The sequence below is a fragment of the Lissotriton helveticus genome, chromosome 1_1 (genome assembly GCF_964261635.1).
Source record: "Lissotriton helveticus chromosome 1_1, aLisHel1.1, whole genome shotgun sequence".
NCBI lineage: Eukaryota > Metazoa > Chordata > Amphibia > Caudata > Salamandridae > Lissotriton > Lissotriton helveticus.
The window spans coordinates 1,667,658,306-1,667,682,309 of NC_136057.1; the positions used below are offsets into that span (position 1 = coordinate 1,667,658,306).

Consider the following 24,004-nt stretch of genomic DNA (forward strand, 5'->3'; position numbering starts at 1 on the left):
AATGGTACCTCACTTGTGTGGGTCGGCCCAGTGCCCGCGACATGAAACGGCGCAAAACGCAACGTGGTCATACCTCAATTTCGCAGTGAAAAATTACCCTTTTTTTGCAAAGTGCCTAGCCATAGTTTTTGAACTTTAGCTCTGCCGGCACTTAGGGAAACCTAGCAAACCTATGCATTTTTTGAAACTACACACCCAGGGGAATCCAGGATGGGGTGACTTGACTGTCTCCTACTAGGTTCTGTAACCCTAACTCCCTTGTATACCTAAACAATTGCCAAGAAAACACATTTTCCCCACATTTCTGTGGTGGAAAGTTCTGGAATCTGCGTGGATCCACAAATATCCACGGACCCCACGTTTCCCAAAGTCATCCGAGAAAAATGGTACCTCATGTGTGTGGGTTGGCCTAGGGTCCGCGACTGGAAACGGCACAAAACGCAACGTGGTCACACTTCTATTTCGCAGTGAAAAATGACCCTTTTTTGGCATAGTGTCTAGCTGTAGTTTATGAACCCTAGCTCTGCCGGCACTTAGGGAAACCTAACAAACCTATACATTTTTTAAAACTACACACCCAGGGAAATCCAGGATTGGGTGACTTGACTGCCTCCCACCAGCTTCTGTTACCCAGAATCCTTTGCAAACCTAAACAATTGTGAAAAAAAACACATTTTCCCCACATTTCTGTGGTGGAAAGTTCTGGAATCTGCGTGGATCCACAAATTTCCACCCAACCCACGTTCCCCACAGTCTTCCGAGAAAAATGGTACCTCACTTGTGTGGGTCGGTCTAGTGCCTGCAACAGGAAACGGTGCAAAACGCAACGTGGTCATACCTCAATTTTGCACTGAAAAATGACCCTTTTTTTGCAAAGTGCCTAGCTGTAGTTTTTGAACTCTAGCTCTGCTGGCACCAAGGGAAACCTAGCAAACCTATACATTTTTGAAAACTAGACACTCAGGGAAATCCAGGATGTGGTGACTTGACTGTCTCCTACCAGGTTATGTTACCCAGAATCCCTTGCATACCTAAACAATTGCCAAAAAAACACATTTTCCCCACATTTCTGAGGTGGAAAGTTCTGGAATCTGCGTGGATCCACAAATTTCCACCAACCCCGCGTTTCTCAAAGTCTTCCGAGAAAAATGGTACCTCACTTGTGTGGGTTGGCCTAGGGCCTGCGACAGGGAACGGCACAAAACGCAACATGGTCACACCTCAATTACGCAGTCAAAAATGACCCTTTTTTGGCAAAGTGCCTAGCTGTAGTTTTTTAACCCTAGCTCTGCCGGCACCTAGGGAAACCTAGCAAACCTATACATTTTTAAAAACTAGACGCCCAGGGAAAACAAGGATGGGGTGATTTGACTGCCTCCCACCAGGTTCTGTTACCCAGAATCCTTGGCAAACCTAAACAATTGTCAAAATAAACACATTTCCACACATTCTGTGGTGGAAAGTTCTGGAATATGCGTGGATCCACAAATTTCTACCCACCCCACGTTTCCCAAAGCCTTACGAGAAAAATGGTACCTCACTTGTGTGGGTCGGACTAGTGCCTACGACAGGAAACGGCACAAAACACAACGTGGTCACACCTCAATTTCGCTGTGAAAAAGTACCCTTTTTGGGCAAAGTGCCTTGCTGTAGTTTATGAACCCTAGCTCTGCCGGCACTTAGGGGAACCTAACAAACCTATAAATTTTTTTAAACTACACACCCAGAGAAATCCAGAATGGGGTGACTTGACTGCCTCCCACCAGCTTCTGTTACCCAGAATCCTTTGCAAACCTAAACAATTGTCAAAAAAACACATTTTCCCCACATTTCTGTAGTGAAAAGTTCTGAAATCTGCGTGGACCCACAAATTTCCACCCACCCCGTGTTCCCCAAAGTCTTCCGAGAAAAATGGTACTTCACTTGTGTGGGTCGTCCTAGTGCCTGCGACAGGAAACGGTGCAAAACGCAACGTGGTCATACCTCAATTTCACAGTGAAAAATTACCCTTTTATTGCAAAGTGCCTAGCCGTAGTTTTTTAACTCTAGCTCTGCCGGCACATAGGGAAACCTAGAAAACCTATACATTTTTGAAAACTAGACACCCAAGGAAATCCGGGATGGGGTGACTTGACTGCCTCCTACCAGGTTCTATTACCCAGAATCCCTTGCATACCTAAACAATTGCCAAAAAAACACATTTACTCCACATTTCTGTGGTGGAAAGTTCTGTAATCTGCGTGCATCCACAAATTTCCACCCACCCCGCGTTCCCAAAAGTCTTCCGATAAAAATGGTACCTCACTTGTGTGAGTCGGCCTAGTGCCTGCGACAGGAAATGGTACAAAGCGCAACGTGGTCATACCTCAATTTCGTAGTGAAAAATGACCCTTTTTTGGCAAAGTGCCTAGCTGTAGTTTGTGAACCCTAGCTCTGCCGGCACCTAGGGAAACCTACCAAACCCACACATTTCTGAAAAGTAGACACCCGGGGGCTTCCAGGGAGGTATGGCAAAACTCAATTTCAGCTGAAAAATTTACTTTTTCAGACATTTTTGTGTGGGAAAGTGTGACATCACCGGGCTCACAAATTTCCTACCAACCTGCATTTCCCCAGGTCTCCCGATACAAATGGTGCCTCACTTGTGTGGGAGGCCCAAGTACCCGTGACAGGCAAGGGCCCAAAACATAGTGAGGCGACATCAAAATTGCCTATCTCAAAACCACCTGGTTTTGCAAGGGGGGGTCACCTGGGTTTTTGTCCCCGTGCTCGGCGGCCATCTAGGGAAACCTACCAAACCCACACATTTCTGAAAACTAGACACCCGGGGGCTTCCAAGTAGGTATGGCTTGCGTGGATCCCCCAACGTTTCTTACCCAGGGGCCGCTCACCCCTCCCTGGTGCCTAGTGGGTGGATCCCTGCTTGGGGATCCACTAGGGAGGGGTACCATTGGAAAGAGGAGATTCTCCCCTTTCCACCAATACCTCTCCTGAAATTCTACATGCTCAGGGGGGTGAGATAGCCCCCTGAGCACGTAGGAACTGAAACTAAAATGAGCCTCTTGGCTCACATCAGCTTCGGTTTCACTGAAGTAACGTCAGCGCAACATGTGCGCTGATCGTCATTTCAGGGAAACCAGGAGGGGGGCCTTCGGGAGCTGGGGAAGCTCTTCCCAAGCTCCCGAGGCTTTGGGGAGAAAAGGGAATCTCTCTGGTGCCCGCTCCAGAGGGATTTAAAGTGTGATGTTTCATGACGAGCGGGACTCGTCATGAGCACACAAGCACTGTGTACCATGACAAGTCCAGCTCGTCATGAGCATGCAAGGGGTTAATATGTAGAGTACTATTGTATTTTCATGCATAGCAACAGTTTTAATGCATTTTTTTACAATGTATTTTACTACATGTTTTTAGCAAATCATGTGTATCTATATTTTAGATATGTTTAACATGTTTAGGATTTAGTAATGTCGTTCATACGAAAGTGGAGTGGGTGTTGTGTGTCGATTTAGATGCCGTATATAGGTTTCCCGATGTATGCCCTTATACGGCCACAATTCGCATTGCCCATATTTAGGCATAGAAATCCTATCCTTTTTTAGGCATTATCAATGCTAACCAAATACAGGCATGGCCACCGACATCCGCCCATCATTGTCGGAACGAGTTCTTGGAAAACCAGACTCTTAAGCCTTTAGGACTTCCCCATGCTTGGATTATTGATTTCTCCAAGAACTCATTTACTATGCATGAACATCTATTCCTTAGGGGTTCATTCATGACGTTCTTCTGCCCGACTTTTACATCAATACGGACATTCCTAAACACCTTTGAGGTATATATATATACCTTCACTTGCCATGGCAAACCACGGTTCGGATGCCTACTTGCACGACGCGGCTCACCACGGCAAGTTCGGAAGGAAGTCAAATAACAGAATACAGCTGGTTCCATATGGACAGGCGTAATCAACTTATTAAATATACTTTCAAAATACGGCCTGTAATCAGTGACAATTGTAATCATAAAATGGTTCCGCAGGACTAGAGTAGTGGGTGGAAACTCCTCAATGAACGGGATGGAAGTCCTCCAACACCTCAGCCATTGTTCTTCTTTCTTTTTTCTTGAAATCTTCTGGATGTAACTTTATGTACTCAAACATGTCTCGGTCTTGTTTTGCATGGATGTAATTTTCATGTTTAGTAAGATGATACCCAATAAACCACCCAATGGTAAGTGCCAGAGCCTGACGATGGACACCTGAATACAGGGGCGGGCGTTGGTTCATTGCGTTCCCCAGGAGGTGTTAGAGATCGAGACCCGGAAAGAGATTCCAACCTCTCTCATTCTAAGGTATGAGGCAGACTAGAACCTAGAGGGACTCTTGACAACTCTGGCAAAGCTAAACTATAGCTAGCTATCCTTTAGAAAAACAGCACCTACTTCTTACCTCGTACTACACTTAGGTTGGGTACACTGGGGTAGAACTAACTAGAAGCATCAGATGAGTATTCACATTTTAGCCTGTGTTATTTATGTACGTATTTTTATGAATATATGTCATAGCTACAAACCATGCTATTGCGGTAATATTTTATCTTACTGCTAACGCTGTACGTATTATACTTCGCCTTCTGTCTTACAATTGTAGCAGTTCATAACTCTTGCACGAGAAACAAGACTGTTCAATAAACCCTTTTTATTGAAACAACCGTCTATCTATTTTTGTGTAAACTCTAGAAACGAAGCATACACGATTGACCGAGTGAAACTGTTATCTATTGTTTCCACGATTCCGAGACTGCTCCGATTCTAAGGGAAACAAAATTGTCATGTTTATGCGGTTGTCAGAAATGAATCCCTTCTTGTTTATTCGAGAAGTTTCTAGCAACCTCTGAGTTAGCTGGCACACACAAGTAATTAAGTTTAATGTACTCGATAGAGACATGCTGACCTCAGTCCTAAGTCAAATCTATAGTGTATATTATTCCAATGCGCCAGAGCCTATCAGGGATATATGAACTACACTACAACTGTGTTGGGAAATGATGCCTCGATTGGCTAAAAACCTCAACACTGCAACAGGTGAAACAACAATTTCCCTTACTTACAGAGGATGTGGACCAACAGGATTTTTTATTGGGTCTCAGAAAGCCACGCCAAAAACTTTTCTATTATGCTGTCTATAAAGAAATTGGGAAAATCACCCAACAAGAAGCAGCAGAGAGACTATGAGAAATAGATAGGATCAATTTAGAAAAGGTGTTAGCCATAGTTGACTATGTTATGACTATGTTAATTAACATCCAGGATTTATTCATTGGGCAACATTGTATCTTCTGCTATTGATGTACTAGAACAAGATTTGTCCTTACTACAGCACAGGCAATCACAATTAAGTTCTATTATGTTATTGAGCTGGATGCTGCAATCATTGAGCGCAGGTTATGTGCCTTGGCGTTTTATCAACAGTACGTCACTTTTCTGCATACAATCTAACAGAAAAACTGATGAAAATGGCACAGAGGGGAGCAAAATATACAATGCTGCGTATTGGAAAACTGGACAGATTACCCGTTACTGTGGCAGAATCACCGTCCACAGAATGGTTGATCCATGGTCATATAACATAACTGGTCCAAACTTTCCAGTTTGAGTATTGCCTAGAACAATAACAGGCAGGCAGATATGAAGTGATGGGAAGGGAATTCATCAAGGAATCTTGGGAATTAACGTACAGATTTCGATGCAGGAGTGGGGATCTTGAAGTATTTCTAAGCTGTAAAAACTGTGAGAATGCTTTAAGTAGATCTCTCATATGCCAGCATATTATACTGCATGGGACCTGCATTGGTTCAGTAGCGAACCTTTCCTCTCACTGGAGGGGTACCCCGGCAGCCGTGATTACCCCAGTATTCAGGCTACTTTCAAATGGGAGTTACTTGATGCTGAATCATCAAGGTGGTTGTGGGATGCTTCCGGGCATTGCATATCTTGTCACCTTGAGCTCCAGGGTTACTTGCTGTATGCAAGTATTGTTTCCACCGACACACACAGTCAGGGAGGCGCCGCTATGGCCTTTTATTGCATATTTCCTTTATACGGTTTGATACTCTGAGCAGAATGAAAGCCAGGCTTCTACAGAAGACCGTGCTGTTAGCCTCCGCCTGGGAGACTTTTGGTCTCCAAATAGCAAGGTCCTCAGCAGAGATTCAGGCACTCATATGTACGAACTGCCCCTTCCCTTTCACAGAAATGGTAAATCGTATCTTTAACATGTCTGATACGACGGGTATAGTCCACCTATTTAAGACCATAGGTTCGGGACTGTTAAGCACCTTTCAGACGGTCCTCTGAGTTATACCAAACTTTATACACTCCGTATTCGGAAGCATTTTTGGAGTACTTCCGCTGATCCTGTTTCTAATAGCAGGTATCCTGATTGTAGTTTTTCTGCAACGCAATGGACGTCTCAGTCACCAAGGAGAAGGAAAAAGCACTCATAGAGCATAAATACCGTGATCGCATGGTACAACATCTGGGCATACCACACCTACGGGAACAGAGCAGCTCTTGGTTCCTGTCATTTAGACCAGTCTGGATGGACTGCATCCTACTTGTTCCCGGATGCCTGTTCTGCAGAGAAGAATGCGTGTCAGAACTCTGTCTGACACTTCCATCAGTTGGGCAACCGGAAGTTGATGCTTTACTGAACCCGATAACGGCTCATGTTCTGCAATGTCCCCAGCGTATTCCTCTGTTGAAGGTAGCATTTTTAGAGTCTCCACAGGAAATTTCTGCTCCTGTTGGATTGGATACGTGCTCCTCCACTGATATCCAGGCCTTGGATGGCGCACAAGCTGCCCCAGCATCGGCTGCAGGCAGTGGGAAAAATCCTCTGTGCTCAATTGACATAATCTGCGAGGTGTAACAGGGATCGTCGTCTGCGAAGGCAGGCAACAGCAACGTTGCGTCTACCAGCCAGGACACATTTAGCTCATCGTGTACTAGGAAAATTCTGCTTTTTTTTTTACACAAACTAAAATTGGAACACCAAAACCTTTGGCATTTTTTATGACTTGCATGGCTTTCCGATGCTTGTAGTGGTTCGAACTATATATACAGACACATTAGAGCTATTGCTTGAGTGACAATATTTTTTCTTTTACCATATTTTAGATTTTTGTAAATATTTTTTTAGCAAAACTTTTGTTTTACTGTAGTTGTTTGCATACCAGTGCCTAGACAGCCTAGTAGTACGTTAAAATTTAATCATGTCATACAGTCGGATGAGGAGTGGGTGTTATATTCCACATTAGGTACCCCAATATAGGCTCAGGTAACATCGTAACCTTTCACCTATTCTCGCCCCTACATTACATACATAACGGTTCTTGGGGATTGACCTTTTACCTAGATTTGACACTCCACACAGAACGCAGGATTTTCCCTGTTAAAAGCCTCATAGATTATTCATGAGGATTCTTGGAAACTCAGCAGGACTACCATCGTCTGTATAATAACTATGTATAAAGTTCATTCCCGACGTGGTACAGCAAGGTAGAACCCCCGAGAAGACTTTTGGGTATATAAACATCACATCTTGCTTGGACAAACAGAGGAGATCAGGACTTCCCTGCCGACACACTGCCGCCAGACGCTGAGGTTCCTGCATGCAGATACTCCAACTCGCAGTGGTCTAACATCCCCTGCAGGTGTCCTACTCGAGACCAAGACGGGGTCCCACTGTCTCTCACTTCAGGTAAAGGAGTTGACTTTATCCTAGAGGGATTCTTGGCTTAACAACTACATACATGCTAGGTACACTTAGGTACATCTAGTTAGGGTAGCATCGTAGGACTACGGATTTTATTGCCATGTATTTTATATACTTGTCTGTATTCATGGTTATAGCAAAATGGTAGAAATCTACCATCTTTTTACTTTCTAAGTGCTTCTAATCATTTATATCTGTTACTGTCTAATTGTTGTTTCAGCACACCTATTTTACACTAGAATAATGACTATTCAATAAATGCTTATTGAAAAAAGTCCATACTGTTTATTCTGTGTATCTCTTTGAGACTACGTGAGCACGAGTGACTGAGCGAAAAGTAGTACACTGTTTCCACGGTCCTGAGGGATCAGGGTTGTTATGTTCGATAGTTGCCAAGAACTATTCTCTCCCTGATAAGAGGAGTTTCTTTTGGCACTGTGAGCTAGCTGGTGTACAGGCCTAACATACCCGGTGGGGGTGTCTAGATCAGTCTGGCACCAATCCTACAGTGTATGTTGTCTAAACGCGCAGGTCCTATAATCGGCTTTATGGGAACTACACAACAGCATATTGTACAAGTCAGAGCTTGTCGGTTCCATTTAACACTATGAATCATAGCTTTTTGTTCAGTTATTTAAGTATTGTTATTTGATTATTGTTATTCAATTAGTGTTCGTATATGGAGTTCAATATATACACTTATCACACCTTAAATCAAATTGACACTATACACACATGTATACATGTACGTAGTCATAAAAATAAAATGTATGCTTTTCTGTTTAGGAAGTACCCAAAGACACTGAAGATAGGGGTGTGGATCCACCATGACCCTGAGGTCGTGATTAGTGAAAACTACGGCCGGGCATACACCACGTTGACGCAGCAGATTGATCGTAGGGTCTGCATGCCACTGACCCTGTCGGACCGCATAGCAATAATAAAAATTATCATCCTTCCAAAATTTCTGTATTTATTCTGCAACATCCCCATCCGATTAACTAAATACTTGTTTAAAACACTCCAGACTCAGTTGCTACGATTGGTGTGGGGGAATAAGCACCCGAGAATTAGCTGGCATACACTGACACTGATATATGACAGGGGGGGATTCAATGCCCCGAATTTTTATGTTTATTATCTATGCGGCCAAGCGCAGTATGCCTATTTCTGGTTTTAAGCCACATAACTTCATACCCCACGTAGCGGTGAAGGAGAGCGATGCTCACCCTGTGCCACTGAGTGGGTTATTACCCACGTCAAGAGGCATGGATGTCACGGTGGCAGCGTGGCAGGAGATTGGGAGGTGGACTCACGGGCTTCCCCTGTACGCGCCTGCAAAGCCAATGGCGGGACATGCCGCCCTATCTGTGGCCCAGGAACACGGCCCGGTCACTGCGCTTAGAGAGGTGGGAATAACACTAGTAGCTGACCTGTACAATGAAGGGAAGTATATAACTATCGGCGATCTAGTCTACATACAAAACCCCACGCCGCTTTTCCAGTACACTTGCTATAGATTGCGACAGGCGGTGACGGCTCACTACACCACTTTCCCTAACGAACCGAAGGATTCGCAGGCGCTGCAGATGGTGATAGTGGCCCCCAATAGAAGGAAGATAATAACTAAACTGTATAAATCAATACAGGGGGACATGGACCCAGGGCGGGATAAGAGCTTGGAGCGTTGGAATATGGTGCTAGCCTCCCCGATTACGAGCAAAGCATGGGAGCAGATCTGCATGCTGACAGGGCAACTTACATCAAACAGCAACTTGCGGATCATTCATCTTAAGTTCCTACACCAGGTGTACTACTCTCCCAAAAAATTACACAGGATGGGGTTACGAGAGTCGGCCTGCTGTAAGAGATGTGGGCAGGATGGGGCTGACTTCTTGCATCTGGCATGGAAATGTGAGGAAGTGTATCGATCTTGGGAAAAGGTCATTGCTCTGCTTCACACCATGACAGGTCAGGCGCTTACACCGTACACCCCAGGGGTGCCTTCTGAATTACGTCTCCCAGATCAGTGCGGCAACGCGGAGGCTTGTGCGGGTGGCTTTGTTGCTGGCTAAAAGGTGGGTATTGTTCACATGGGATAGCCGACTAAAACTAAATATGGATATGTGGCTTAAAGACATGGCATACTGTCAAGAACAATTAGAACTCTATGCTGAGGAATTGCCAATGTCTTCCAGGCCTACGGATATATGGGCCCCTCTGAGGGAATATTTGTGGGCACACAATGAACAAAACTCTGAATAAATCACTGCTGGACAAGATCACCATTAAAGATGTATAACGTTTGGACATGGCAACTAAGTGACAAGAGCAGTAGAAGATGTGTCTGTGCATAACATATACTGATCACTGACAAGTACCTGTTATATGCGCCTTAATGTTATCTGGTATGGTTCAGCGGTTTATCATACGGAGAAGCACCATTGCATTCTACTATTGAAATGTGTTTATGTTGTATGCTCTCTCAGAACCTTCAATATACACATTTTAAAAAAAAGACACTGAAGATCAAACACAGTGATAGAACATGCATGTCTGAAAGGTATACACCCGTTACAACGGATCTTTTACTCCGCAGACCCATTACAACGCGACCATTACTCCGCATACCATTACAACGCATTGCGCTGGGGGGCGCTCTAGGATAGGGGATAAGTATAATTTACTATCCAACACCTTCCCTAGGGTCCACGGGGACTGGAGTTAGAATAGTAAATTATACTTACCACTATCCAGCGCCCCAAGGCGCTATGCGTTGTAACGGTATGCGGAGTAAAAGTCGCGTTGTAATGGTCTGCGGAGTAAAAGTATGCGTTATAACGTCATACATCCGTCTGAAATCATGCTACACTTGGCAAGTGTCTCTTTGAAGAGTGGTAACCCAAGGTGCAAACGTTGTGGGGATCAAGGGCCTCTTCAATTTTTGGTCATTATTTAATAATTTTGGTTGAAATGTTCAGGCTTTCCTAAAATGCTTCTTTATTTCAAGTCAAACGAGCCAGTAGTAACATTAACATAATAAAACAGTATCTCCTATCTTAACTTCCTCTGCTGGTGCTTATGACTTGACAAACAGAACAAGGCTCAATACCTCACGGAGCGCAATTAAATAGTTGGCAAGAGCCCCCACAGAGCTTTGCTCCGCAGGTTATAGCGCTTCAGTGAGACTTATGCGATATGTAACGTGACTTCAGACAAGCATGCTCAGTCAACCTTCATTTTCACTTACACTTTAAAATCTGTGGTTACACTGTCTATTGGGTCCCCCTATCCCTGCTCCAAAACTTGGAAACGAGGAATAAATCCCCTCCCCCACAGTTCCTAAGTAAGCCCATGCTGGTTCTTGTGGTAGAGGTGTTCATACTGATCCTGCATATCCATGTCCCAGTACCATTGATATCATGGGTCTTTTCCAAGGATGTCTTTCGGCTGATTTTGGTGGTTTCTTTGGTTGATTTCCGTATTACCTTAGTCTGGTATAGTGATGCCTTTGAGTCTTTCCAGTGGTGCCATCAAAATGATTTTAGTGTTACACCTTTCCATTGGTTCCGATGACATCCTTGTGCTGGTTCCAGCAATATTCTTCTACTGGTCTCAGTTATGCTCTTGGGACAGTTTTACTATTATACTTTCAAGCTAGTACCAGTGATGTTAAGTGCCTGGTTTTATTGAAACTTTTGTGCTTGTAGCACCTCCACAAATTCAGGTGAAGCCACAAGCTCTGTCCAATCAAACCGTGGGCTTCTTGCAGCATTATAAGCTCTGGCTGGGTACGATGATGCCGTTGTGCTTGCTCTAGTACTAAACCCTCACTCAGGTTCAAAGATGGTCTCACTCAAAGTCTTAATATACTGTTCTTATGTCGAAAGCTTGGTTTTGGGGACCACGGAATCTGATTCAGTTGGTGCCACCTGGTTGGTTACAGTGTTAAACTCTTAGACTACAGCTTGTTCCATTAAGCAATTTTTATAAAATAAGATGAAGTCCTCAGGTTATTTCCAAAACTGTATTTCGAGGCGGGTTATGGGGAAATCTTCAAACTGGATCAGCTGAGGCCCTCAAATTAGCTTCAGTATTGTTCCCGGTGATTGTTTACAGAGATATCATGTGCGCTAGGAGAACAGGCTGGGTGAAATAGACGCGGTCACAGGCGCAAGGAGGCTAAAGACGTTTTTTTGACTGAGGTGAAATTATAATTAGCCAAATCCCCCTGCAACATATATATAACAAGAATGTGCCCCTGAGAGTTTTTTAATTGTAGAACCGGGATTGTAATAAGTATTGGCAATTCCAGAAAGGATTTGTTTTTCACTACAGAGGTGAATGCCTGACAGTGTGAAGCGTACAAACTCGTGGTGAACGGCTGTGGCTTATTTTTCAAGTGTTGCTATCCGTTAGAGTGCTGGGTCCCCAATAAGGAGGTTCCCCTTGGACATTGAAAGCTTGGAGGTGGTTCAAGACTACAGAAGAGGGGTCCGGATTGAAACCTTTGGCCGGTACTTTTTATGGAAGTTGTTTTATGTCACATATATGTGGGAGATTCATTTTGTTTGTCCTGAGGAAAGTGGGGACCTACAAGTCCTGTCCACCGAAACGTGTTGCCATAATTCACAAAACTGAATCTGAAGACTGGGGACTTGGCAGTTGGCGATATGAACACCATATGAAGTATTTGATATGAACAACATATGAAGTATTTTGATACCCCACATTGATCAGATCAGTTTTTTGCAATATAAATATTGTGTCTGGTTTGTTTGCTCCCAGTTTATTATTGTCATGATTGTATACTTGGGTATATGTCATAGTGATTTGTGTTGCACCATACTGTGAAGATTACGAGAGGGTTTTTAATATCATTGTGGTAACTTGCCTTTATTTTGTATTTTTGACCACTGATATATGTTTGCACTGTGATGATAGCTCAGAAAATGAAATATGAGCAGGTCCATGATGAGCATGCCCTGCAGCTTGCTCTTCTCACATGCATGATAGACCACAGAAAAGACCCTAGAATGAGAAAACACACCCTAAGACGAGAACAATGAATAAATAACGTATACGCCCGTCGGTGCCCGGAATAGGCTGGGCTGGGCCCACCCTCTAACGCTTGGGCTAACATCCACAATCAGACTTTGGTTTAAAGAATGGGAAAAAAGAAGATAAGTCCACCACCAATAGAGGGGGTAACTATGACGTCGCTAGATTCTTTCTTGGTAAAAGCCACTACAGCTACTGCAAAAGAGATTGCCCCGACTGAGAAAAGACTCTCGCTGGGGGGTGGGCCTGGTGAAAATGAACATATTAAGATCCCTTACTCTGGTTCTTAAATAGTGAATTTTTCGGAGGGGTTGTTAAAAGATAGTATCCCTGATCCACTCCTCCCTAGTCAGACGAATGCAAGCATCACTATCCCTGTATTAAATGGGGTAAATGGCGTTATCACCAAATGGAAACGGGTTGCTACTAAAGACCTCCCTCCTACTTCATCAAAAAGAGTAAAAAAGTCCTTATTGATACATCCCAATCTCAAATCACAGGATCAACCCACTGATATACCATTCCCTAATATGGCCTGGGCATAAATATCTGAAAAAATATGTGACAATTTCGCCGAGTTGTAAATACCTATTACTCAGCGTTTAGCTGCAATTGGGCGAACATTACAGGAGTTGCTCTTTGCCAATTCTCTGGCTTCTAATTGAGATGGCCCTATAATACAACCGAAGCATCTTAAGCAAAAACATATGAATCCTGCAGTGGACCCTCACCCAACGGTAGGATCACAACATCAACAACATCTAGCCCCTAGTGATCAAGGAAGGACAGATTTACTCTGTCCGGCAACCCAAATTCAGAGATTGCCCATTACACAGAATACAAACAACAGGGAGTTCTTAAACATAGCACCGACACCTGTAGGGTTCGCAGGGTCTGGTCCCAGCCAAGAGTTAGGGGGTAAAAGTAGATAGAGTGAGAAAGGGGTCCAAAGCTCTACACAGCAGAGAAGTTATAAGGTTGTCCATGGGAAGGAGAAAGCATTACAGCATTTAAATCTACTACCTGCTGCTTGCCCTCTTGTCCGAATAATGGTGAATGTCCCGGTTCTAAACTCAAACCAACAGGAATCCACAGTACAACTAATGGATAAGGCTCGCCACTGGATAACCAGGTTTACCTGAACTGGTCATTTCATACAGAATCATATGATTATGGCCAGAATCGTACCATAGATAGGTCCGGCGACAAAAACAATAGAGGGTGATTGCATAGTGCTGAACTTTGACAAGTCCCGAATAGTAGGTGATCTGCTAAAAGAGCTTCCATCAGCCCCTACACTGTCTTCCCAAATATATATAGTACCGCTAGGCATCTTTTATAAACCTCCTCTTCCCTTTTTGAATCTGATGCATAATGAATTAATTAACAAATTGGCCATCCAACTTGGCCTCTACAGATGGGTCCCTTAGATATACCTACTAGAAATAAATATGCTGCATTGGATAATCTAGATAGTTTCGATTGACTCACAGCTCCAACTCAGATGGCTCAACCCACAAATGAGGGGGTGGGAGATACAGGGAACTACATCAGAAAGCAGCCCTTAGTATTCAACATGACAGAGTTAGAAATACAAAGGCAAGAGACGGAAATTGGTGTGATAGGAACTATTAATTTGCAGGAAACCACTCTAAGAAGAAGTGAAAACAACCCAGTACTCCTTACTTGGAATATAGCTAGGTATAACAGCAAAAAAGATATTACGGAATGGCACAAGGAACTGGAAAACTCACCAATGATCTGCCTTCAAGAAACATTGGCGATAGATCCCATAAATATAAATGGTTATCGAACATTTCAAACCCCAGCGCTACCATCTATTAGGGGCAGGGCAAAAGGCAGTATTGTAACATTTATAGCAAATACAAAGAAGCTCAAAATAGCGAAGTGTTGAAACAGTTACCCCTATTACCATATGTTAATTGTAAAAGGAAAAAAAGTAGTGACCTATTAATAATAAAGTATTATAATAATGCATTCACAAACCCAATATTAGTGGTACAGGAGCTTGGAAATACCATGGATGACCTGATTTACTATTATACAAAACCCCTACAAATCATCTGGGTGGGGGATTTCAATATAAGTAGATGTTGTAGAGGGGACCCATGTTTATGCCGTGTTACGGATCATAATGGGGACACAATCAATCATTTTAACCATGTAGGTTATTGTGATGCTTTAAATAACTTACTGGTTTCCAGGTTACTAGAAATTAGAAATTAGATAGATCCAAGTACAGTCGAACCAGTTCCTACCTTTTATTGAGCTGAATCCCACTCAGAAATTGATTTTATAATCTCATCAGAGTTCCACGAGGGACATCTAAGTAAACCAACCAAAGGTTAAGATAACGGGCTTTAGCGATCATGCCCTAATTTTATATAACCTCCCATGGGATGAGCAGAAACTAATGAGCAACATACTTGTCCCTACGCCAATCCTCCAAAAGGAAGAATGGGTATACTCTGAGATGGGATAAAAATAGACCCAAATAAGCTAATCACTGAGAGATCCCAAGCCAATAAGCAACAAATAATTGGATCTTTTGTAAAAATCTTGGAATGTATGAGATCCAAATTAACCGCCCCAATCCTCCAAAAAATGCACCCTAGAATGTCGTAGTGTGATAAGAAGTGCTCGCAGGCCGCTGCTAAACTCAAGGAAGTATTAAACTGGAAACCAAGAAATAAAGAACAAATAAGTAAATGTAGTACGGAGTACAAATTACCCTTTACCAAGGGAAAATAGAAAGAACCAGCTTAGAGCAGAAGCATGGGAAAAGCTATGACATGCTACAAAATCTAGGGACAGTAAACATTGTTGGGAGGTAGTAATTCCCCCTTCTTACAAGATAAAGGTGTACCAACTTTGAACACACACATTGACGAGAAAACCTGGGTGACCTATTTCCAGTCTGTATTCCAAAACGGGGAGGTACTAGGGTGGAAGCTAATGAGGCAGGTAAAAAGCCCCCTGTATTTTAAAGTTTGATCTTAAAGAAATAGAGCTAGCTCTGTCCCAGTCCACTGCTCTAATAGTGGAAGGGCTGGATGGAATCCCAGTTGACTTATTTCTCTCACAAAAACAACTCTGGGTACCCCTACTGACAACTGTATTTAATGCAGTGATAAAAACAGGCCCAATAACCTCCTGGAAAATATCTGTAATTATCCCAGCACATAAGAAGGGAGATGGCATAAACCCAGTAAAGTATCACCCCATTTCGTTAATTGACAGCTCAACACAATTAATGGGCAGACTTCTCCTTAACAGGCAGGAAGACTGGGCGAAGGAAAATAAGATCCTAGCGAAGTATAATATTGGTTTAGAAAGAGCATGGTGACTCTTGATCAATGTTTGAACTTATCACTATTAGTAGCAAAATATACCTTAGCAAAAAAGGGTCAACTCTATATGGCATTCATAGACCTCTCGGCAGCATCTGACTGTGTGGCCCACAGTAAACTGTGGTCCATAATGGAGGCCATGGGAGAGGAGGAAGAGATAATCTTATTCATCAGACAAATGTATGTGGAGGCAGAAGTGGTAGCCTGTTACGGCAAGCAAGGAGAGTGCATGAAACCTTTTAAGATTGAGAAAGGTGTTAGGCAGGTTTGCGTCCTTGCCCCATTCCTATTCCCTTTGTACACTAACCTCCTAAATACTGTTCTGATTGATAATAGTACGGACGTTGCTTATGCCACCTCAATCCCTCTCCCAATCTTGCTATACGCAGATGATGCGGTCCTGATGGCTAGAATCTATATTGGTCTATTTGGCTTTTATGGCAAGTCTGGATCTGCATGTAAATAGAACAAAGACCTTTACCTTGGCAAAGGGCGGGGCTAAGAAAAGACTGAAGAGGCTTTATATAGAGGATAATAGTATAGAGTGGGTTGGCAAATGTACGTATCTAGGCATCTTGTTCAACTCGAATCTGACATGGAAAGAAATGTTAATGAATAGAGCTAGCCACATATCAAAGAGTATAGCTGCACTTTTTAAATTTGAAAAAAAACCTATGCGATAAGCCAATTTAGGAAATAATTAAAATCTATCTAGAAAAAACTGTGGGGAACAGTGCAAGTGGAACAATTGCAAAAGATAGAAGACAAGTTCGCTAAAAGGTTACTATCAATTCCTGAATCATGTTCCAACTTCATTGTACACAAAGAATTAGGCCTGCCGAATATCAGTGATACCATTAAGATAGCCCACGTATTGCTGTGGCTATCTATTTGGAAAAGACAGAAGGTCCAAATGAATCAACACATTATAAGGGACATTTTGAAACTTCATCAAGCTACCATAATTTCATGGCTTACTTTTGTAAAACAATCTTTTGCTTCCTTTGGTCTGGAAGCTCTTTTCGAAACACCTTTTAGCTGAGCAGCTTTCCCTAAATCAAGATTAAAATATATTTTCTTGGCGAAAACAAACCAGTTAAGATGAGAGAGGAATATATCAAAATGCACAGTAATTTTATATCAAGCTTTACCGCCTGTGTTGTCCGGGTCGTCTTCGTACCTGTTCTTTGTGACGAATCCCCCCCCCCCCCCATTGATATTTACTGGTTAGGTTTTGCCGAGGTTATATTCCCTTAATGCTGGGTATCCATCATACACTTACTCATTAAACCAACTTTCTGGGAGCCCATGCAATGCTACAGCAAACCAAACAAGTCAGCATATTGTATTCTTTTGTACGTTTTATCCGAGCAGAGAAAGTACATTGTACCATTATTGAATAAGTTTAGACTAACTGATGATGTTTTAGCTCTTTCAGTCCTTCAACAATTAGAAACACCATTTGTATGTTTTGTGAATGAAGCATTTCTGCAGGCTGCAATAGAAACTAGAAAACAGAGTACATCAGATATGGAAGTATTTTAATAATTAATGTGACAGTGCTGTATTTTATAAATTTGTAATGGATTTTAAATGTGATTATATTTTATTACAAAACGAAAAGGAGGAATTATTGTATTTACAGTTGTTAACAATGAAGTTTATGTACTTTTATGCATTTTTATATGTGCTAATAAAGTTTGATGATGATAATGAACTTATATATTCGTTTTGCATAGCACCAACCATGATTTAAAATGCATATTTTCATATATAAACAATATGCAAGAATCTAAGAGGTTTAGTATCATGTTTTGTTTTTACTAATGCCCTAAAGATGCCTCCTGACTGTTTTATCACTATGAAAGTTAAACAAGATATCCTAAATGGAAAAGAAAAAAGAACATGTGAGTTCTTTTACTAACGTAAATCATATTCATATGTATACTGCTTCCAGATGTTGGCATATATGCTATTCCCTCAGGTTAATAATTCACACACACACCTAGACGTTGCGTAACATTGCCCTTGGATTAAATTTGGCAGCTTTCTTAGGAAAAAGGCCCTTTGTTTTAGGTTTTGCCAATCAGGAACAGCCAACAGCTGGTGGTAAAAAGGAATTTGTGTAACACTGCCAGGATTCTTCTATTACATGACATCTGTCCCTATTTCCTCTAATAAGCATTCTGAAACGATTAATACAGCTCTCAAATACTTTTGAACTCATTTGTGTTTACTGTTTTATGTTTATGGCTCAGAAGAGGCAAATACCAGATTTTGCTGCTCTTCCCAATATTTTTACTAGCCTGGACTTTAAAAAATAAGCCAGGCTGGTAAAAAAAAGTCAACAAGGCAACCCTACCTTGAATTGATCTGAGCAATTTTCTCTAGCTCCCTATAGAGTTTTCCTCTATTTGGTTCAGCTTACTCGCTCCCTCTACAACCTCGTCTCTCATACCTAGCGGTCAAAGTGCATTAAAAAAAAGAATGGGAACTGTAATGCTGAGTGCAAATGGGGCATGGTAAGTGAGTGTGGTCAAAGGCATGGTTAAAAAAAAAAAATATTCTTTAACTTTTTTTTCGGTCTTTCACCTTCAGGGAACTACATATAAAAACACATACGGCTTAAATGAAAACTAAATGCAAGTTATGTTAATCAGTGGGAATCACACTATTGTACATTATGAAACCTCTATTAGCTAATGCACTGCACCAGAGATACACAGAATGGAATCCTGGTTGATGCAGTAAAGAATCATGACTTGTGTATGCACAGTGCTATAAGGTCCCACTCTAGTAACAGAAAGCACTGTGAACTAGTAAGTATGTATTTTAAACTTGTGCTACACACATTATAAGGTAGGCTGCTACAAACTGCGGAAAAAGGTTTAAGATAAAAAAAGTTCTTCCAAAATATATATTTTAGTAATACCCGACTGTAGAAGTGCAATAAACATCATTTAAAAACACACTTTTCACAACTTAGGTGGTAGCTCCCTTACAATACCTCTCAAAAAGATAAATGTGTCTCTTCAGGGAGCTTCAAGTCATTCCATCAATCAAAGCCAATACCGGCTCCCAGCACGCTTTACATTTGTAGATTGACCAGTTGCACACATTTACATTTCTTTCAGACAGGCTTGTTTAGCTGTCTGCCCCGCCCTAGGTTTCACATCACAGGAGACTCCCTGCTTTTCTGACGTCAATTCGCCAAAATGCCAGGGGTAGCCTGGACTTTAAAAAATAAGCCAGGCTGGTAAAAAAAAGTCAACAAGGCAACCCTACCTTGAATTGATCTGAGCAATTTTCTCTAGCTCCCTATAGAGTTTTCCTCTATTTGGTTCAGCTTACTCGCTCCCTCTACAACCTCGTCTCTCATACCTAGCGGTCAAAGTGCATTAAAAAAAAGAATGGGAACTGTAATGCTGAGTGCAAATGGGGCATGGTAAGTGAGTGTGGTCAAAGGCATGGTTCAAAACAATAAATATTCTTTAACTTTTTTTTCGGTCTTTCACCTTCAGGGAACTACATATAAAAACACATACGGCTTAAATGAAAACTAAATGCAAGTTATGTTAATCAGTGGGAATCACACTATTGTACATTATGAAACCTCTATTAGCTAATGCACTGCACCAGAGATACACAGAATGGAATCCTGGTTGATGCAGTAAAGAATCATGACTTGTGTATGCACAGTGCTATAAGGTCCCACTCTAGTAACAGAAAGCACTGTGAACTAGTAAGTATGTATTTTAAACTTGTGCTACACACATTATAAGGTAGGCTGCTACAAACTGCGGAAAAAGGTTTAAGATAAAAAAAGTTCTTCCAAAATATATATTTTAGTAATACCCGACTGTAGAAGTGCAATAAACATCATTTAAAAACACACTTTTCACAACTTAGGTGGTAGCTCCCTTACAATACCTCTCAAAAAGATAAATGTGTCTCTTCAGGGAGCTTCAAGTCATTCCATCAATCAAAGCCAATACCGGCTCCCAGCACGCTTTACATTTGTAGATTGACCAGTTGCACACATTTACATTTCTTTCAGACAGGCTTGTTTAGCTGTCTGCCCCGCCCTAGGTTTCACATCACAGGAGACTCCCTGCTTTTCTGACGTCAATTCGCCAAAATGCCAGGGGTAGCCTGGACTTTAAAAAATAAGCCAGGCTGGTAAAAAAAAGTCAACAAGGCAACCCTACCTTGAATTGATCTGAGCAATTTTCTCTAGCTCCCTATAGAGTTTTCCTCTATTTGGTTCAGCTTACTCGCTCCCTCTACAACCTCGTCTCTCATACCTAGCGGTCAAAGTGCATTAAAAAAAAGAATGGGAACTGTAATGCTGAGTGCAAATGGGGCATGGTAAGTGAGTGTGGTCAAAGGCATGGTTCCAAAAAATAAATATTCTTTAACTTTTTTTTCGGTCTTTCACCTTTAGGGAACTACATATAAAAACACATACGGCTTAAATGAAAACTAAATGCAAGTTATGTTAATCAGTGGGAATCACACTATTGTACATTATGAAACCTCTATTAGCTAATGCACTGCACCAGAGATACACAGAATGGAATCCTGGTTGATGCAGTAAAGAATCATGACTTGTGTATGCACAGTGCTATAAGGTCCCACTCTAGTAACAGAAAGCACTGTGAACTAGTAAGTATGTATTTTAAACTTGTGCTACACACATTATAAGGTAGGCTGCTACAAACTGCGGAAAAAGGTTTAAGATAAAAAAAGTTCTTCCAAAATATATATTTTAGTAATACCCGACTGTAGAAGTGCAATAAACATCATTTAAAAACACACTTTTCACAACTTAGGTGGTAGCTCCCTTACAATACCTCTCAAAAAGATAAATGTGTCTCTTCAGGGAGCTTCAAGTCATTCCATCAATCAAAGCCAATACCGGCTCCCAGCACGCTTTACATTTGTAGATTGACCAGTTGCACACATTTACATTTCTTTCAGACAGGCTTGTTTAGCTGTCTGCCCCGCCCTAGGTTTCACATCACAGGAGACTCCCTGCTTTTCTGACGTCAATTCGCCAAAATGCCTGGGGTAGCGAAACTGGCATCATGTGCCCTTTGACCCCTAAATGACATCACAGTTAGTGATATCAAATGACCCTTTAACCTGAATACATAATTTGAAGAGACAGAGTCTGACCTTTTAGCAAAACTGAATCAAAGCAAATGACATCATGGAAGTGGATGGAATATTAATACCGGAACATCTCACTGTAGCAGTGCTACATTAAAACCCCTAAACACAAAAACAATACCACAAATCCTGCTAAAACTACTCCAACAGAAGTAGTTGCAGTTAAAATGCTGCAGGGAAAAACAGCCCTTCTTAACTTTACGCAATTTGCATAGTGCGATGACTTTGATAAAACTCTACCAATGAGGCTCAAAAATGTCCAATGGCATACTAAGTGAAAATCCATATCATCTTTGATTCATCTCATTATATCATCTCATTATATAAGACAAAACAGATAAGGTCACCTCTTGTAACCACTGCCAACTATCATAACAAGAAGCAGAGAAAGAGAACAGGTTATATTTTCCAAAGCAAGACTCAGGTGTTCTCGTTACAACTTTGACTAGCTGCCTATACCTCCGACTAAGATTAATAGTGACTCTCTGTGCAATACTTTCCTTAACTATTTGACTGCACTACATAGCAAGCACAGTAAGCAGTGTTTAACTCTGAGAACTGGTGCCATTCTTTATAAAGAATAACACATCTGCTATTTGAATTAGCAAGGACATAGCCCTTCAGCATTGCATAAAAATTGATAGGCATGACGGAACAGGATTTAAAGCAATTAAAAGGTGTCTTGTCATTACACCAGAGTTATGTTTAAATTCTGAAATGGTTAAAGCGAGACTGTGATATGCTTTCGTTTTTAAAGTGAAGTGACTGCAGTAAGAAACAAGGCCAAAACAGAACTGCATTTATGTGAGACCTTGCCGACTGCAACAATTCCTTAGGCATGGATGGGCACTGGCTCGCAATACATGAAAGTTCCTGCTTACATTATTCTACGCATTCATCCTTTTGAATCCTATTATTAGTTGAATCAAAATGCAGCATTCGTGCAATATGTATATCAAATATTAAATCCGTATTTTATCAGAGACTGCATGTGCCTGAACTACTGAGGCACTACAAGGTCTGATATCTGCTTATATAATCACAAATTCAATAGAATGAGTTTTTTCGAAGTTATTAATTAGCTAAAGTCACAGGCTGCTTAAAAAGTACAACCCTTTAAACTGGTGGGAACTCGGAGATGCCAAGGTCGCTTACGAGCTGCGCACACCTCTCAATTGCCGCACCCTCGCACTCAAGTTGCAACTGCAATCCCACTAACCACTTCAAAGAGATATTGGAAGTTTACTTCCGGAATATGCCGCTATGGTTGCCCCCACGTTTTATTTAATTGATCCTGCCCGTGCCCCTATTATTCTTCATGGTCCTATAATACTGGCAGTCCCAGAGAGGAAAAAAAGACGTTACACAAGGTTGCCTTGACTTAACTATGCTCTGCAGATAAGGACTCTAGATGTAAGGCGGACACATAGTTTCGCTCTGGCCTGACTCCCTTCATTTGCCGCCTTTTTGCACATAACACCAGTGCACTAAAGCTACTCATTTATTCTTTGTTTCGGTTAAAAATAACCATAAAAGATTGCACAAAACAATACAATTACAATACAATACAATTATTTCCAGAATACATCCGATACAAATTAAAATATAATGCTACATAGTTAATTACAGGGCAAACCTAGATCCAACCAACTAATTAAACAATGTTCTAGCGGTATTTAAACGTTCATAAATGTTAAATAATTAAAAATATTAATAAAAGACAGATTTGAGGAACAACTCTTTCAGGACAACCTTAAAAAGAATACCTATATAAATAAATACCAATAAAATACAATTTATTACAAAAGATTTTCTCTTACACCAGACTTTTTAAAGCTACTCACGCGCTGACATGCAGTCAGCCACTGACCCCTCCACCAAGGTTGAGGGCTTGTTAAAAGAGGAGCTAACTGAAAAATACATTGTGGAGCCCAAGTTCTTTGGTTCCTCCACGTCGGCCGCAGCGCATTATCACTTCATATCACTCTGCTTATGTGGCAACATTTGATGGCTCATTGACGCATGGTCTCCAGTACCTGCCTCGAGCGGCTCGGCCTCTTCGGTGGTGAGCACTAGACCGGAAGAGCAAAGCAGCAGCACTATTGTCGGTACGCACGCGTGTTCCCCCATCGCCTACAAGTCCGTTACTATCGCCATTTCACACTGGCGCAGCACGTGCTACAGTTTCCGCGCTTCCGCAAGAGCGTGGAACCACTGTCTGTCATTATTGGAATGAGACGGGTACGTTCATCAAGTAAAAGGTAAAATGGTGGCGACCATCTTGGTGCAGCATAACTTTGAATTTAGTTTAACAAGAACTGCCAAAGCTCACGCTATGCGTTGCGATAAGCGAATTCTCTTCATACTAAGAAAAGAAACACTCGGTTTTTTTTCGATATACATTGGGTTTAATTTAAATTCGTGTACATAATGACAAACACACATGATCTTGTTTAATTTCTGTATGTCGATACAATGATCCAACTACTGGAGGGGTTAATTGAATTAAACTGGCCTTTAGCCATCTCTCTACAGGTACGGGCATCTGTTCTTCCGTGTACGTTTTCTCCACCGAAGAAACGATTTCCGAACTGAGTCGGCGTTTCCCTCTCAGCTGCCTGAC

The 24,004-nt window shown here is 41.7% G+C and overlaps 1 protein-coding gene across 1 annotated transcript in view; it reads right to left on the reverse strand.

Annotated features, from left to right (window-relative positions):
* The window catches only part of LOC144830661 (transmembrane protease serine 12-like), a 548,207-nt gene extending 524,571 nt beyond the window's left edge, over positions 1-23,636 (reverse strand). Inside the window, exon 1 of the mRNA XM_078688929.1 lies at positions 23,418-23,636. Within this exon, the coding sequence (XP_078545055.1) occupies positions 23,418-23,511 (94 nt within the window). The 5' untranslated portion in view covers positions 23,512-23,636. The remainder of the gene's footprint in view (positions 1-23,417) is intronic.
* Positions 23,637-24,004: the final 368 nt, after the last annotated feature.